An 18,068-nucleotide genomic window follows, 5' to 3' on the forward strand; every position below is an offset into this window, starting at 1 on the left:
GAGGTGCCCTGACAGAGCTGTATGACAGCCCAGGACATAGATAGCTTGGGGTGTCGCAAGTCAGGATTGACATAAACTAGTGACTTGTGATAAAGGATACGTCTACACTCTGAGCTAGGGCTGTGATGCCTAGCTTGCGCAGACATACTTGCGCTACTGAGCTGGTGTTCTAAAAACAGTCACGTAACTGAGGTAGCATGGCAGTGGCGAGCAGCAGCACAGGCTAGCTGTGCTAAGTACAAAGCAGCCTGAACTCTGCGGACACGTGCCTGGCACAGCTAGTCCATGCCACTCCTCACTGCTGCCTGTGCTACCTTGGCTACACTTCTACTTTTAGGGGGCTATCTTGAAGGGAGCAAGTGCTAGTATGTCTACAGCAGCTGGGAATCACACAGTGGGATGTTTTTGCATCACAAGACATGCTGTGGGTATTTGAGAGTGAGCATGTTGGTGCAATGGTCAGGTACTGTGGTATGTTGTGGTATGTTATTGCACATATACAAAAACCTGTAAGTGGCTAGCTGAGCTGGAAAACTGCGTTCTCCCTTTAATAGTATTTGGCTGTCACAGACAACTTCTCTTTAACATGTGAGGAAAATAACTCTGGAGGAATACATCGAACAGGACAAAGAAAGGTTTCTTCTTTTCTGATTATCGCATCCTTATCACTGACAGCCATGACCTCACTACTTGCTTTGGAATTCCCTGCCCCAGCATGGCAGTTCAATAATATAGCTAGAATTAAAAAGGGGATAGCCATTTGGTGGCTGATTTAGCAGGAATATTGAGTGGATGATCTAACAGATCTTTTCCATCTCTGACTTCCATGATCCAATAATATTCTATTACAAATACTAAGATGAGGTACCCAAATCGTATGTTTCAGGAGCATAACCTCTGTGGTTAGGAAGAAAACACTCCTGCCCTTCCTCAAGTATTCAAGAACACTGTTCAACAGATCTGGTTTCACCTTCCTCCAAAGCTTCGGGATTGGACACTGCTGTGGATTAGTTACCATGCTGGGCAGAACTAAAGCCCAATCTGCTATGACAGTACTATGCTATGTCAAGTAAGAGGACAATGTGGACCAAAATAGAGAGGAACCACCCCTGGGACTTCTCATAAGGATAGCACCATTAACCTCAGTGTTCTAGTTAAATTACAGCTCAGATAACTAAATTCTGCATCCTGGAGTTGCCTCTGCTGTTTCCATTGGATACAATATGCTGCTTTACTTCCTGTCAGCATAAACAGCTGTGCAGCACTGCAACTGAACAGCTGCTGCATTCCACCCCAGAGATAGCTGCATTTCAGTGGTGGGTGAAGCGACTGCTATATTCTAGTGGCATGGGAGTGCCACTATTGTTAAGGTTGCATTGTGCCACCTGTTTAAAGGTGGACCTTTCCAAGTTCTCTAAAAAGAACACCCATAGTTGGTTTCTTTGAAATTTAGTGTGCCTCAGGAGGGTGCAGGATAGTGTTAGTGACCAAAATTTGGAGTTATCTGAGCCAAGGGTTCCAGACATATAAGACCCCATAAATAGCCACTTAAAAAAAAAAAAACTGTAGGTGAGGTTTTGTTTTCTGGTATTTTGCACAGAGCTAGAGATCAAACTATTGATGTGACGCAGGTCAAAAAGGTCTCAACCTGTCACGTTTTACCCAAGTTAGTGTATGGTACCCACCAGCGGCACCAACTTCTAACGTGTCGTGGAGTACTCGACCCCCACCCCCAGCTCTGTCCCAGGCCCCACCCCCACTCCACCTCTTCCCCCAAGCCCCCACTCCCACCCCACCTCTTCTTACCCCCTCACCTCAGCACCTCCTGCCCACTGCGGAACAGCTGATCTGCAGCAGGAAGGAGGTGTTGGAGGGAGGGGGAGAGGCTGATCCACGGGGCCGCCAGCGGACGGGAGGTGCTGGGGGGACGGGAGCTGGCTGCCGGTGGGTGCTCTGCAGCCACCATTTTTCCCCCATGGGCACTTCAGCTTTGGAGCACCCATGGAGTCGGCGCCTACGGTACCCACTAAATGTTTCGGGAATCCAACTTGAAGAAAATGTACACTTCTTATATTGCACATGCATCAGTACAGAAAAACAGCTAGAGGAGTTTCCATGCCCACAATTTTATATGGTTTAAACTTGACTCTTGTAAGCGCCTCTCTAAAATCTGCTGTTTGCAGTGTTGTTGTAGACATGTTAGTCCCAGGAGATTAGAGAGACAAGGTGGGTGAGGTAATATCTTTTATTGGTGAAAGAAACAAACGGATTTCTGAGTTATAGGCCTCCCAAAGACAGCTTTCCTTCTGCTACCTTGTACTATTAAACTCAGGGTATGTCTACACTGCAATCGGACACCCACTGAAGGCCTATGCCAGCTGACTTGGGCTCACGTGTCTGTTTAATTGCAGTGTAGACTTTCTGGATCAGGCTATAGCTGAACCTCTGGGACCTCCCACCTCCTAGGGTCCTACAGCCCAGGCTACAGATTGAGCCCGGACACCTACACTGCAATTAAACAGTCCCACAGCTCAAGTCAGCTGGCATGGGTCAGCCGTGGGTTTTTAACTGCAGTGCAGACATACTGCCAGAGGTACTCATGACTGTATGAATTACAGACCTCTTGATAACTGTGAACTCACCCCTCAATTAACATATCTAAGGATAAGTTAATCACAAACCTCCAGCTAAGACAAAAGGAGCTTTGGACTTAGGGAATGTCTCCACAGCTAAAAAAAAGAGTCTAGCAATAGAGAGCCTTAGAATCCAGGTCAACTGCCTCGGGCTAGGAGGCTCACACTGCAGAGGTAAAAATAGCAGTGTAGACATTCGGGCTCAGACTGGAGCCTGGCTTGAAACCCAACAAGAGGGAAGGATCTTGGAGCCTGGGCTCCAGCCTAAGCATCTACACTGCAATTTTTAATACCCAATAATAATACATAGCCCCTGTACTAAAGAGCTTTAACAACATTAAACTTCACAAATACCCCTTTGAGGCAGGTAGTCTCCCTATTTCACAAATGATGAACCTCACTGCTTAAGTTTAACTGACTTGCCCAAAGTCACGAAGTCTGAGTTCAAGGCCAGAAATTATAATTTAGTCTGATCCCCTGTATATCACAGTCCAACACCATCACCCAGCACCCACATACTAAGCCCAACAACTGAAATGAGACCAGAGTATTACAGCCCACAGCATACTAAACTACTGTGTGCCACAGGCAGAGAACAGAAGAGACTGAGGGTGCACCAATGCCCAAGGTCCCTGCAATTGCAGGCAACTGACAGAGATATACAGATAATTCCAGCAAGTGACCCATACACCATACGAAAAACCTCCCAGGTCACTGCCAGTCTGGCCTGGGGGGAAATTCCTTCCTGACTCCACATATGGCGATCAGTTAGACCCTGAGCATGTGAGCAAGAATCAGCCAACTCAGCATGTGAGACACAGAAAGCTTGGTGCCACCTCAGAGTCCTGACCCACGCCATCCAGCAACCCATCACCAGCCATGGCCATATCTGATGCTTCAGACAAAGGAGACCAAGAAAACCCAGAGTACATTGCCAGAGGGCAGGGGAGAGAGGGGAGAAGGGAAATGACCCTTTCTGACTCCTGCAGGTGACCAGCTGAAGCCCTGAAACATGAGCTTTTAGAAATATAAAACTCAAACCAGAAGGGACAAAACTGGGACCAGAACTGACAGTTCTGGACTACCATAATGTACTCAGCCAAATACTGTATATCATACTACTTCCCGTACTCTAACTTGTTTTCTTAACCTCACTAAACAAGCAGTCATTCTCCATTTCACCAATGAGTGCCCCTAGAAGGTTTCAATTTATATCTCAGGCTGTTTTGCTAGACAAAGTCCAAGTAACTTCAATGACTGACCGATATAATCTTTACAAGTATGGATACTTATGTTATCTGTTGAATGCCAGTACTCTCAAAACTGCACAAAAAGGAGGATGACATGGCCCCATCCCATTGAGCCTGCAAATTAGGTAACTATTCATCTCTACTGGCATTTTGCATGGTAGATGGCAAGTTGTGTGTTATAATAGAAAAGACTTTTTCACAGGCAATTCAAATGTATATTTGGACAGAGATTCTTTACTAGTGATGAATGTAGGATATTGACTTGGGAGGAACTCTGCCAGTTTTGAAGCGGAAAGGAAAATTACAGCCTGTTCTTTTCCTTGCCAGGAGATATTGAAGTTAACAGAAGTTGATCTCATGCCTGCAAACACCACACACCATTTCATCCAAAGATGCCAAGCTACTAAGGTTGACAAGCAAAGATGAGTCTAAAGTTAGCAGTAAAATGGCCTTTGGAAGCCAAACAGGAATGAGTCAGAACCTTGTTGCTGGAAGGAGCTCTCTGAATCAGAAAAGGAGGATGGCTGAGCTCCCACAAGGCAAAAAAGCGATACAGCAAGCGGTAACTGCATCTGAAACAAAACTTACCCCTACAGGTGACCCAAACAGGCATTTATTTTTTTTTAAATAAGATAAAAAACAACACTTAAGAACAGTTAAGACTTCAGATCAGGAATGGAATATGTGCAGCTCACTGAATGCATGAATTACTGGCTCTAAGAACACAAAATGTTGGGATGGTCAGTGCTACAGCATTTAGGGGGTAACTGCCTACTGAGAAAATGCCAAAAATATACAGATTTGAAAATTCCAAAAGCAATCCTTATCTATTCTACCTGCAAAACCTGGGGTCTGCAAGAGAGGAGTTTATGATGTTCTCACAAAGCTAGAGAGATGTTTTCCTTGTAGTGATACCCCCTGCATCATACTTTTAGACTGGATGAAGGGTGGTAAGTATTTTAGCAGCTTCCTACAGTATTTACTTCACCCACCACCAAAATGCAGGCATTTCTGGGGTGGACAGAACAGCCACACTAGATACACTATTATATGTAGTGTATATAATGTATCTGACTGAAGCTGCAGGTGAAATTTACAGAGACAGAATTCAGTTATCCAAATCAGAATTCAAGTGAGACACTGGAACTAAACACTTCAGCTTAAAGACCCCATGGCACTTTCTGCAATCTAATGAGGATGACATCTCATGCATAAGGTGATGCCTTCAGCCCCACAGCACATCTTACTTACACTATGTTGTGTGATTCACTCACTACTGACTCCACCACCATTCACCCACCCTTTTAAACACTGGAAATTTTGCTGTTGCAGGAGAAACACAAAGCCTTGAACTCTGGTCTTGGCAAGCAACACAATCTCAACAAAGTACTTAAAGAACACAAGAAATTCCAATAGAAAACAACTTACGTGAACATGGTTTTCAATTCACAGGAAACCATATGCTTTCAAACTGGCACCAAAAGCCTCTCATGCAAGTTAACGTGACCAGCACCAACTTCAGGGTTACTGACTTCAGCTATTAATGATAATCAGAGTCAGCTCCAGCTTACTGCTGAAAAAATTTCTCCAAGGAAGTATCCCTATGGACCACTCTGGAGTCAGTAAGTGCTACATTTTAACCAAATTAGACATGGGCCTGGAGGGCTTGGCAGAAAAGCTGGGTGTGCACCTGTCCCATCATGCAGGAAAGAGACCTCCAGTGGTCAACCTCAGGACACAGGGAAGAAGCAGAAGGTGAGGATGAGAAGGGTGAACCAAACTCCAGCAGGCCTAGACATACTGAAATCAGGCTGAGGGTCTACTGATTGTGAGGTTTCAATGTTAACGTGATTCTATGCAGAAAGCTACTGGTTGCGCTAGGGTTTACATGAAAATCTATTTTAGCTGAAGAACTTTGACCATCCATAAAGTGCTCATTGGAGTATGATGCTATAAAATGATCTCTCACCCTCTACAAGGAAAGGTGCAGCCAATAAAACCATACAGCTTGGATACTGATCTCTGGGGAAACAGCTCACCATGTTGGAGGCTTGTGTAGCTATGTCATGACTATCATCTCCTCAGGAAGAGGAGATTCAGGACATACAGAACCTCTGACCTTCAGAATATCAATCTCTCTCTCCTCAATACCTCTCAAATACTGTCCAATATCACATCCCCTTGTTTCCTATCACCCCACAAGGAGAATTTAACATCCATTAATAAATGGAAGCATCTCACATACAGAGCATATAATTCAGAAGCATGAATACAATTACTGTTCAAAATAGCAACACTGCCCTTGAAATCAGTTGTTAGTGAATTAATGACCAGATTGTTAGAAGTGTTGCCTCAGCTTCGCCTTGGGCTTCTAATTAGCAAACAAGTCATTAATTCACCAGTTACAAGTGGTTTCTGAGGCATTATTGCTTCTGACATCTTTAATTCACCATTTTTTTTTAAAAGGCTTTTCCAGATGACCTGAGCCTCATATCAGTCCCTGGCCATTACCACCACCAGCACACAGAAAGGCAGCTGCAAACATCCAGTGCTGGCCAACCTGAGGTCACTAATCAATATGCAAGGCTCCTTCCCTGGGAGAGGGAAGAGAAGGCCTAAAAAGTCACTAGTATGGAGTCACGGAGGAAAACTACATCCAGGTGAGTCTCAAACATCCTGAAACTGTAACGTTCTTGCTTCAGCCATGTTGCTTTTCCCACTCCCCAAACCAACCATGTCAGTGCTTTGGTTCCATTTTAATTTTTATTCTTGATGAAGTCTGTCTCTTGCAGTAAATTTGAGCTGCCAGCCAGCTTTGTTTAACATGTTTTAGACTATGTTAACTGTGGTTTTGTTTTAAGGGGGTACATATTATTGTTGCTGAAAGTAATCAGAATCAGCTCTGTCAATGCACTTTATACTATTCACCTGTCTTAAGGGTTTTATGCTTCCACCCATCACCATAGTATGAGTGCCTTCCATGTGAAATCAATAGCAATAGTAAAGTCCCTAGTGAACTCCAGAGTCTGTCATTTCTTCCCCTGCTAGTCCAGTCCCAACCCCAGATCCCCACCCCACAGCTACACCATTGCACCTTGATTTTAACCTACAGCAACTGCTGCACTTGTGAGGAGAGTCCGTTATTTTCGCACTGATTTTGCAGTAGTGACAAACCTGTACTGTGTTTGTACGCTCGTTTTCACTCATCATCCCAAATAATGCAAGGAAATAAGAGGCAATATTCTAAATACAGAACTGGGATATCATTAAATGAACTGGGCCACAGGAGGGATATGCTTTTGTTTAGACACAAGCATTTTAGCAATCCCTAAGAATTGCAAAGCGCAGATGTGATGGGGTGACGACTCACCACTGCGGCACCTCCTGCTGGTTGTCCAAGGAATTAGCTCTTTTCAGCCAGGAGAGCCCTCTGCCGGTCGGTGTCTCGCCTGCCACTGGCCTCGTACCACTCCCGGCCCCCGGTGCCCTTCTAGATTAGGGTTCTGCCCCCTGGCCATACCCTCTTAGTCTGGGTCTCCCCTTCCAGGGGAACCCCCAACCCCTTATCCCTCCGTTGCCTCAGTGGTTACTGTCAGTCATCGTCTAGCCCCCACTCCCTGGGGCAGACTGCAGTCTGTACCACTCATCATCGACACGGGGGGGTCGGACCAGCTGCCTCTGTCGAGGTTGGGGCTGCTCCTCTACAGCCTTTGTACCCTTTTGTGGGCCTTTACCTTGTCTGCAGCCTGGGGCTCTGCCCTTCCCCAGCACTGGTCTGCCCTAGGTACGCTCCTCAGCTTCCCAGGCAGCTAGGCCCTCCTCTCTCCATGTAGCTAGAGAGAGAGAGAGCGCATCTCTCAGCTCCTGGCTAACAGTCATCTTATGGGGCCAGCTGTGGCCCCACCTGTGATTACTTCCCCCAATCAGCCTAGCTTTCCTCCAGCTATAGCCCTCTCTTAGAGCTGTTTTAAGCCCTACAAGGCATGGTGGGGTGACCACCCCGCCACAGCACACTTTATGCAAACTCTCATGTCTTCGGTCTGGTAACATTCCACTGTAGCAGTAACTATTTAAGGCTTTAAGAAGCACTCCCAGGAAAAGTAAAGTGAGCCAACTGGAACATTTATGCAGTTCCAGCACAGCCAGTGCAACCCTCATTACAATACCCCACCCTCCCAGAACAGAAAGGACCACAAGAACAGAAAACTTACAACTGGTCTGAGTGCCAGACCCTGAAATCAATGTATAGCTAGAAACAGTTTAACAATGGTCCTCCTGAAACAGTACTGAAAATGGATAAGTGCTAGTGTAAATGGGGCGAACTACCTTCAACTCCATTTAAGAAAAGATCATTAACTCTTGTTTCCATAAAGATTTCCTCACACTTTCTGAAAGGGCATTAAAGCCAGTACTATCCCATCTACTCTAGCACTTGCACCATTTTACATATCACTTCGGGGGAACAGATTCCTCAAGGCCAGTTTCAGCAATACTTCAATTTCCCAACTCAGACCAGGTCTGGAGGCACAAAGGGTCAGTGCAGTGCAGGCCAGGCTGTCATGGAATCCCTTTATATGAAATGCGTGTGGAACAGAATCACTGAAAGCAAGGCTGGGAGCAACCAGCATGAATAGTGTTAGAAGGAGGGGGAAGAGCCAGACCCTTCTTCGGTGGGGTAACAGTCTTGCTCTTACCTCAACATGAAGTGAGAATGAGCTCCAAGGGGTAGCTGGTGTTGTATCCCTGAAAGTTACTATCTCCCTATTGCCTAGGCCCCTAATTTCAACCATGTATGAATCTATTAATCTAATAATAGGAGAAACCCCACAGCCATTTTGCTTGAAGCCTGTGATGTCCCTGCCTCTTCCTCTTGTGCTTCAGTATTGTACACTTAATGTCTGCTTCAGAATTCTACCCCGTGTGAAGTCCCCTCAGAGTAGAAATATATGGGGCTAGTTAAAAATTTTCTCATATCAGACTTTAAGATTTCATGAGCCAATGAAGTAGCACCATGCATGATCCTTCAAACCTTCCCAAACTCTAAAGAAACCAGCCAAAAAGCTGGTAATTCCTTGGGGATTTGCTCACAATTTCCATTTTCAGTGAAGGCCTGTTGCTGCTATAAAGTCTGTTATGAAATTTAATAAGACCCTCATTTTCAGGGGATTGAACTATGGAATAATTTGCTGTTCCAAGCTCACAGTCTGTCCAGAAGCTTTTTACCCCATGCCTGTGCCAAGGCTGTGCAGTTCTCTTTTCCATACAAAGCCTAGGAGGATACTTACCACTTGTCAGTTTCTCTAACATAATCACCTTAAATACTCATGTCCATTAAGTTTAAAGATCCTAGAATCATTAAATGAACTCTTAGATAGGAGGTCTCATGTGGAATAAATCTTGATGGCAGACTTTCCATTGGAAAGTTGCCTTGGTTTCAAAGCTGATCTCTATCAGGATGACAAGCTAGGAGCATTCTTTAAATTCTCATTGATAGCTGTGCCTGGCATATTCAGTCCTCTCAGCATAGCGAGCTAAGCAATAGGGCTCTTGGTAAGCAGCTTCAGAGAGAGTTCAACAGACCATAAGACTATCTCAGAGGGAAATTATTCAGCTCCAGAACAATTTTACCTCTTAACAACTTCCTAATCCCCCTACCCCACTCTGCAGCTTTACCTTTTAAAGAATACCATATGCCCACACCCAACCATGCTGATCCTTGCTTCCAAATTTAAAAAAACAACAAAAATAAGATAAGGTCAAACTTAACAAAAGAATGAAATTAAAAAAACAGCACTTTAAGGATAAATCTTGAGTGCCTGCACTAAGCCGTAACTTCTTCACTGATTTTTTTTCCCCCTTAACAGATTCAGGGGCTGTAATAACATTTAATCCTCAGAAGCTAATCTAAATGTAACACTCTAAAGAAGACAAAGACAACGCAAAAGAAAAAAATGTGGCCACTGCCTTTTGGGACGCCTGCTTTATCCCAGGAGCGAGCGCATTAATAGAGCTTGGAATGAAATGCCATTTTATTCTCTGTAGCAGGGAGGGGATTAACAAGTTGTCTTCTCTAAACCCAGTCTGAGTCATGGCTCTCTGAGCACTGAGAAAAGGATGTGAAGAAAAGTGAAGGGTGGGGAGCACTGGTCTTTTATGTACATGTTGCTTCTTTTGTGGGTGGTTACTGATGTGCAGAGTTTGCTGAACACAGAAGGAGGGAGGAAAAGTTCTGAGTCCCCAGACTTTAATTCCACTGGTTAACAAAGGGCAAAATAATAATGCAGCAATTATAATAAAATCAGACAGACAGTGTGTCCAAGGCAGTGTTCCAAGTCACCATAGCACGCAAACAACAAGGGCATGTTACTGAAGGTACTCAAAGAACTGCCCATTTTTCAAGGTCTGTTCAGTGGCTTCCTGTTGCTAGGAGGTTCTTCTTGGAAGAGAGATGCAAGCTGGATAGAACCCAAGACAGGACAGTGAGCAGTATGCAGGGAGGATGGCTGTGCAATTTCTTGAGATACTTCACAGGAAGGTGGAGTCTAGGTTCAGGTAATGTGGTTAGGAACAAAGACTGTCACACAAGATCAGACCACTAGTCCATAAGACACAGTAGCCTGCCTTCAGCAGTGGCCAATACCTGGTGCTTCTCTTGTTGACTCACTATGTGGCCTGGGGCAAAGCACTTCATTTCTCTATTTGCCCTCCTGCAAGATGGGGATAATAAGGCTTACCCACCTGCCTCACAGACACATTGTAAAGACTCGTTAGTTAAGATCTGTACAGCACTCTGAATACGTGAAGAGCCATATAAATACGAAGAGAAAAAAACAGTAGCGCACTTGGCCCCTTGTGCAAAGCTGCAGCTGTTTAAAAGGGTTGGAGAGTGAAGGAAAGGGATACTCAGATGCCTATAAATGCCACAGAAGCAGTCTCCGTGATTTGTGCTGCTTTGACCTTTGCTGCAGTATGATCTCTGTAAAGTAGAATTTACTCACTGTAGGGGAAATCCCATTTTCATTCCCCGCCCCTCAGTACACTAGAATACAAATTTAAATGTGGTACTTGATAAAAGGTGACAAAACACAGGACAGCTGAGTCTGATTAGGTGTGTGTGCATGCAAGGTAGAGAAGGTAAATCCAGTAACCCACCATGATTGATGGGATTGGTGCGTTATGGGCTGAGAGAGATATTATGGAATGGAGACAGAGCATCATACAGAGGGAAGAACCGCCCCACTTCCCATTTCTTCTTGTTATACAGGTGCAGTGGTGGTCAAGTGCACTGTGCTTGGGGCTGGGAGTTGGCAGACCTGAGTTTCATCCCTAGCAAAATTTGTGTGACTTTGTTTGTGTCTGAGTTCCTCAATCTGTGTAATGGAGATAATCAAATGTATTCACTTTGGTAAACTACTTTCAGATTTACAGATGGTCTAGTGCTTCAAGACTAAACAGCATGACTAGTCTGCTCCTTCAGTTGGTTTGTTGCTCATTGAGTTCAGATGGGGGTGGCAAATTCTGCATTCTTCAGTACTCAACAAACAATGCCTGATAAAGGGACCTTGTAGCATAAACAAATGTTTGGTTCTACCCAGTAAGTTCAGAATACTGATACATATACCCACAAAGGAACTTTCTCTCATTCCATCCAAGACATAGCTCTGTTCTAGTTTTAGGACTGTAAGCAATTTGGGCAGGAATTGCATGTTCATATATGTTTGTACAGCACTTAGTACAATGACGCCCGATCCTAAATGGGGCCTCTGAGCATTACTGCAACTCACGCCCGCACTAAGATGGTGAGCTGGCAGGGAGAAGCAAGGTGGTCAGTATGATTAACATGGGGCACCATCAACCCCTAGATGGCGTATTCCAACACGGAGCCCAGGATGTAGGGCAGGGGTGGGCAAACTACGGCCTGTGGGCCGGATCTGGCCCGTTAGGGCTTTGGAACCTGCCCATAGGATTGCCACCCCATGGAGCCGTGGGTCGTGTGCTGCTCCTGGAAGCAGGCGGCACCACGTCCCTGCGGCCCCTGGGGAAGGTACCTGCAGGTGAGCGCAGCGCGCGGAGCCCTCTGCCTCCCCTCCCCCAGGAGCCGGAGGGACGTGGTCCCAGCTGCTTCTGTGAGCGGCGTGGGGCCAGGGCAGGCAGGGAACCCGCCTTAGCCCCGCTGCATGCCGCTGCCACCCCAGAGCTGCTCCAGATAAGTGGCTACGGGCCAGAGCCCACACCCAAACCCCTCCTGCATCCCCTCCTGTGCCCCAACCCCTTGCCCTGAGCCCCTTTCTGCACACTGCACCCCCTCCCTACAGAGTTTCTCAAATGCAGCCACATGCGGCCACCAGGGATTTTCTTGCAGCCACAGCCTCCTGGGCACTGAGGGGGTTGCAAAGCAGTGCCTCTCCCACAGGGCCATCAGGGGCCGGAACCACAAATGCTGGAGGAGCAGGCAGCCAGTCAGTTCCCCACCTTCCCGGGGGTGTGAGGCTCGGCCTTCAAGCATCAACCCTGGGGCGGCAGGTGGCAGGCTCCAGTCATGGGACTTTGGGCTCTGGCCCTGGCCCCCAGCCATGCAGTGGCCAGTGCCAGCTCTGGACTTACCCATCCCCCATTGTCCCTGGCCCGCACAGCCTCCTCCAGCCCAGGACTCTGTGCGGTGGCAGGCTCTGACGCTGGGCTCACCTCAAACCCCATTGCCCCAGTCCCCATTGTCTCCTTACCCACCTCCCCATCCAGAGCTTTACTAGCTAGCAAGTCTTTTCTAAAAAAAGGCAACTAAAACCAAAAACAACAAAGGACAAGAATGTGCAAAGCACCTTATTTGTGCTTCTATTCTGTTTAGATCCAGTAAATAGAGAACTGTACATTACCTTTATTACTGAGTCTGAAAAAAAAAAACCAACCCCTATATAAATAAATTATAATTTGGACACGTATATGTGCATATTTATTTGTTTTTCCTAAAGTCAAGTAAGTATTTTAAGAAAAATTGTCATAGTGGCCACCAGCAAGAGTTGGTGGCCACACTCTAAAGTCACCAAAAAATTTATTGTGAGAACCCCTGCTCTAAGAATCTCCATTCTAAAAAGAGGTAGATGATATGAGGAACTCTTTCCCCCTCACATTTACAAGCCCTGCATAGCCTGTCCTTTCCCAATTATTAAGGCTTCCAGCGCATGGTTCCCAAGCTATTTTTTCAAGACAACAATGTGAATTTCAAAACAGATACCACATTGGAGCCAAAGGATAGTCCCCCCCGGGGAGGGAAGGGGGGGAGGGGGCTGCTGTCCATCTAAGTGAACCCAAAGAAAGTCTTTCTATTTATAGTGGCCAAAGTCTGCTTACTCTTCCAACAGAAAATATTACAAGAAAGGGCAAGTAGGAAATCTCAGAGTGGCTGCTCTTAGGGACACAAAGAGAAGGGGAAGGAACCTCTAAGACCCTAGAACATTCTTGCTAAATCTCAGGAAATCATTAACTTTTGTACTGATCTCAACTGTTTACCATTTCAAGGAACGGCTGCATTACCAGATGGTAACATATGCTGCAGATCTTCATCTTGCAAGGAACAGGGAAGGTCAAATAAACCTCATGGGAACCCAAGTGAAGGCTGTCCTAAATACAGGTTTGACACATAGCCTATGACAACAAATACAGGATATAACCTGGGGTCTTAATCTCCTCTAAGAATTCATTATTTATGTTATATATTATATCCTTGTTACATGTATTCTCACCAACTGGCTACACAATTCTGGACGCACACGCAGATAAAATATCTTCTCTCTGCTCCAAGGCGGCTAAAGAAAAGACTGTCAGGTCTTGATTACAACATCTACAATTTTTAAAATTTAAGTTAATAATTTAAATTTTACTAAGAAGAGTTATCTGAAAATGTCTGGGATGTATCAGCGCCTTGATTTTGTAAGTACACTGCATGTGAGCTTTTACAGCAACCAAACTGTCCAAGCACCAGTGCGGAATTATAACAAGTTATGTGATGCTTTGATGGCCAGTTATAATAAAAAAAAGAATACAATATAATATACTGTGCACCCCACTTACATACACCTGTATAATCTATTTATGTAGTTAAATATCATGCAGTCTGGACTTGATCCAACTGGACTGCATATGTTGTTACTCCAGTATATTGCATGTTGGCCAACTGTTTGTTGAACCAAACTGAGGTATAAATGCTGCTCTTAACAGTATAATTTCTCTGGACTCATGAATAGTAAAGAATTCTCATAAACTTATATTTTTTCTTAGACAGTTGTTAGTAGTACATGTGGAACAATGAGCTGGAAAATGCTACTGGCACACAAAAATGGAGGAATTTGGACATGAAATGCACTGTAGTGGCAAAAGAATACACACAATATTAAAGGACTCCGAGCCACGATAAAAACCATATTTCAGAAAATACATTTCATCTCTGTCACTATAAACACACATGATAATTAAAACAGATTTTAGTGTTGTTTAGGTGTCACCATTTATGCTATTTACTTTTTACATTTCTCTTGCCTGTATAAAATGAAAAAAAAAAGTTTCACTTTTCTGCTCTTCTGCACTAGCCCAGCAATGTCTGGGTTGCAAACACTGTGGCGGACAGTTTAAATGTAAACCAAAAATACTTTTTATTGCTATTCTAAAAACCTTGAAAACATTCTAATCCAATTTGTGTTTTCTAGACCCCATCCTCATCTCCTTCTATTTTTATTTTCAAAGAAATTCTACACTTTGACCCTAAACTTTCTCCCTTAAAGTTAGCACAACAAGAGAGTTTAAAACTGTTCAGGTCTCTAAATACTTATTCTGCAGTAACATCACACTTCATTTATGTAAATATCCAGGGGCTATTCCCACACAGTGTATTATAAATACAAACAAAACTGTTGAAAAGAACCAAAATGATTTCTTACTTTATGTGGTTCTCTGCACCAGTGGCTGCCTCATGGAATTGCTCTGATGTCAGCTTGTAGATTTCAGCATTCTGAAACAAAGCAAACATTGCTCATCACTCAAGATTGTGCTTTTTTTGTATCCTACCCTGTGATGTAATTGTCTTCTATAATAAACAACATTCATTTCTCACCCAGCAGGCACCATATTCTGCTACAAAACAACTTAGGCTCCACCAATATAAAATATGAATATGAAAGAACATATGCACTTCTAAACAGATCACATCAAGGCAACAAACTTGAGGCACACCGCTGCAGACACCTCATGTGGGGAGGGGTAGGCCTCTTGGCCAATGCTCAGTTTGTGTTATTTCATCCAAACTTATTTTCCAGCAGGTGTTTCCAGTGCTGCTTGGGGTTTGTTTTGGTTTTTTTAATTGCTGTGGGGAGCCTGTAGGTTACTGACTTGCAAGTGTCAAAGCTAGCTGCTAACACTGTTAGCCTAAAAGAGAATTAATTTTATATTTCAACCCCACTGTCCATGTAACTTGCTTTTTAAGGAAAATTCCTTGAGCCATTTGCAGACTAGCTACCATGCTTCCTCTTTAACAGTATAGTGAAGAGTATCAGACTTGAGTCAATCTGAAAGAGTAGATGCAAACTGATACAAGAACAACCACTTTTTAAAATAAATGAAGAGATGAGATAAAAATAGTCTAAGGGGGTAAACACTGAAATTCGACATAGGGCCCATCCTTGCTGCTCTCCTACCTGTCTCCCGATTTTGTCGTTTTATATTAAACACAGTTCCCGTCCTCCCAACTTTTTCTCCTGTGATTGCAACTCTGGCCCTCCATATCAACTCTGGCCCTCCACTGCAAGTATTGTTCAGTGGTTAGAAAAGAGAACAGGGCAAGTCACCATCTATGTGTCTCAGTTTCCCTTCTGTAAAGTGGGGATAACACCTGCCTATTCCACAGAAGTCTTGAGATGTTTAGCTAATGGAAAGGTTTATGAAGTGCTCCGTTGAAAGGTATTTAAGTGTCATTTCTATACATATCTGCATTTATGTAACACACACAAACCACAGCAAGGAATTTGTTTTCACAAATTCTGACCTCATAATCGCTCTTAGACCTGACAAATCATGGATCAGTAATCAATCCAAAATAAGTTTTGCCAGCAAGCTGCCATGAATGTCTTTGTTCGCTTATTTGTTACATAATCGTCAAACTTCAATGTGGCAAAATCCTTTTTACTTCTTTCATTAACAAAAGTTCAAATTTTAATGGAGTCTTTTTCTCTGCCCTGTAAACAGATCCGATGACTTCCAGCTCCCTGCTGTTGCTTATTCACATATGAACCTACAAAACCTATGTGCCAATTCATTAAATTTGCCATTAAAAATGATATAATGTGAAAACATACGGTCTGAGTGTTATTTTCCACGAGTTTCATAAGTCTCACTGTTTCTCCAATTACTTCCCAAGCAATTTTCATATTTCATACCACCTGATTTCTCAAAGGGTATGGATTTGTGAGATCAAAAAGAGAGAAAGAGGGAAAGCGAGAGAGAGAGAGAGAAAGGAAAGTAGGAAAATTAAGCATTTTTCCAGCAATAGGAAGTAATGCCATCAGACACCATTAGCCAGCAGCAATTTGCAGTGAAACAGCAGCAGGAGAGGAAAACAGGAAAAAATATGTTATATGTGAGGCCCAGCATGAAGCTGGCATTTAACCCACCCAAGGAAGGAAAAAGCAGCAGAGTTGTTTGCTAGTAGGATTGTAGAATTAAAGCACTTGTGCAAGGGCCTTTACGTGGTTTATGAGAGTGGGAGAGTTCAGCCCAATGATTTTATTGTGACAGAGGCAGTAGAAATACTGATGATGCCACTACTGCATCAAGTTCCTGCCCGAGCCCCTAGGCAACAATGGGTGGGATCCTCAAGCATGGACAGAAGTACTGAGGCATGGAACCAGTAAGACATCACTCCGGCTCTCAACTTGGCTGGGAGGCAGGCAAGTGAGAACTCAGATGGGGAGGGGCACCTCAACCTCAGTGATCAGGAGGGAGGGAAAGATGACAATCCTGCCAGACCACATGCCAGATCACCTGGCAAGTCTGATGTGGGTGTCATGTGGGAGTGCAATTGTAGATGGGGGCATAGGAGGCACGGAAAGGAATTTAAAATGCCAAATTTAAAAGGGGAGGAAGGAAATCTAAGCACAGATTCTATAATCCCCCTTTCCACTAATCGAGATAATTCTCTGGTTTGCTTTTGGTTTAATCCTCTGTTTTTCATTTTGGGAAGACTTACTGCTTCCAATGTTATGAATCAATATTGTTAAGTGCTTCCAAAAGAAGGAAAAGTTCCAGATTGGCCATTCAAACTCTGGCTTGCTCAGCAACTAGAAGTGTTAAAAGATTTCCCCATTCCTTTGGGCCTCTTCCTCTTTGGGGGTTGCTCATTCACCTGAGCCAGATGGGGGAGCAAAACAAGGTGGTTGCTCATTCACTTCTGTCCTTGCTTCAGATTTATGCCATACATAGAACCATACAAATGTAGGGCTGGAAGGGATCTTGAGAGGTCATCTAGTTCAGCCCCCTGCACTGAAGTAGGATCAAGTAAACCTAGAGTGGACCATCCCTGACAGGTATTTTTTCAACCTGTTATTAAAAAATCTCGAATGATGGGGATTCCACAACCTCCCTGGGAAGCCTATTCCAGAGCTTAATTACCCTTATAGTTGGAAAGTTTCCCCTAATATCTAACTTAAATCTCCCTTGCTGAAGATTAAATCCATTACTTTTTGTCCTACCTTCAGTGCACATGGAGAACAATTGCTCACCATCCTCTTCATAACAGTACTTAACATATTTGAAGATTTATCAGGTCTCGCCCTCACGCTTCTTTTCTCAAGAGTAAATATGATCAGATTTATGACCTTTCCTCATAGGTCAGATATTCTAACCCTTTGACCATTTTTGTTGTTCTCCCTCTGGACTCTCTCCAATTTGTCCAAAACTGACCCAGTACTCCAGCTGAGGCCCCACCAATGCTAAGTAGAACAGGGCAACTAGTGAAGGAGTGTTGTATTTAATATAGCCAGAAGGATATTAGCCATTTTTGCAATTGCATCACATTGTTGACTAATTCATTGATCCACTATTACCCCCAGAGCCTTTTCAGGAGTATTACTGCCTAGCCAGTTACTCCCCATTTTGTAGCCAATTCTTTTCTTCCTCAGTGTAGTACTTTGCACTGGTCTTT

At 44.1% G+C, this 18,068-nt stretch overlaps 1 protein-coding gene across 4 annotated transcripts in view; it reads right to left on the reverse strand.

Annotated features, from left to right (window-relative positions):
- Positions 1-18,068, reverse strand: part of CHCHD6 (coiled-coil-helix-coiled-coil-helix domain containing 6) — a 169,589-nt gene that overhangs the window by 57,028 nt on the left and 94,493 nt on the right. For all 4 annotated transcript variants that reach the window (XM_073351350.1, XM_073351351.1, XM_073351349.1 and 1 more), the window contains one exon: positions 14,815-14,885. In XM_073351350.1, the coding sequence (XP_073207451.1) occupies positions 14,815-14,885 (71 nt within the window). The remainder of the gene's footprint in view (positions 1-14,814; positions 14,886-18,068) is intronic.

Source organism: Lepidochelys kempii, chromosome 7, assembly GCF_965140265.1.
Source record: "Lepidochelys kempii isolate rLepKem1 chromosome 7, rLepKem1.hap2, whole genome shotgun sequence".
NCBI classification, from domain to species: Eukaryota; Metazoa; Chordata; order Testudines; family Cheloniidae; genus Lepidochelys; species Lepidochelys kempii.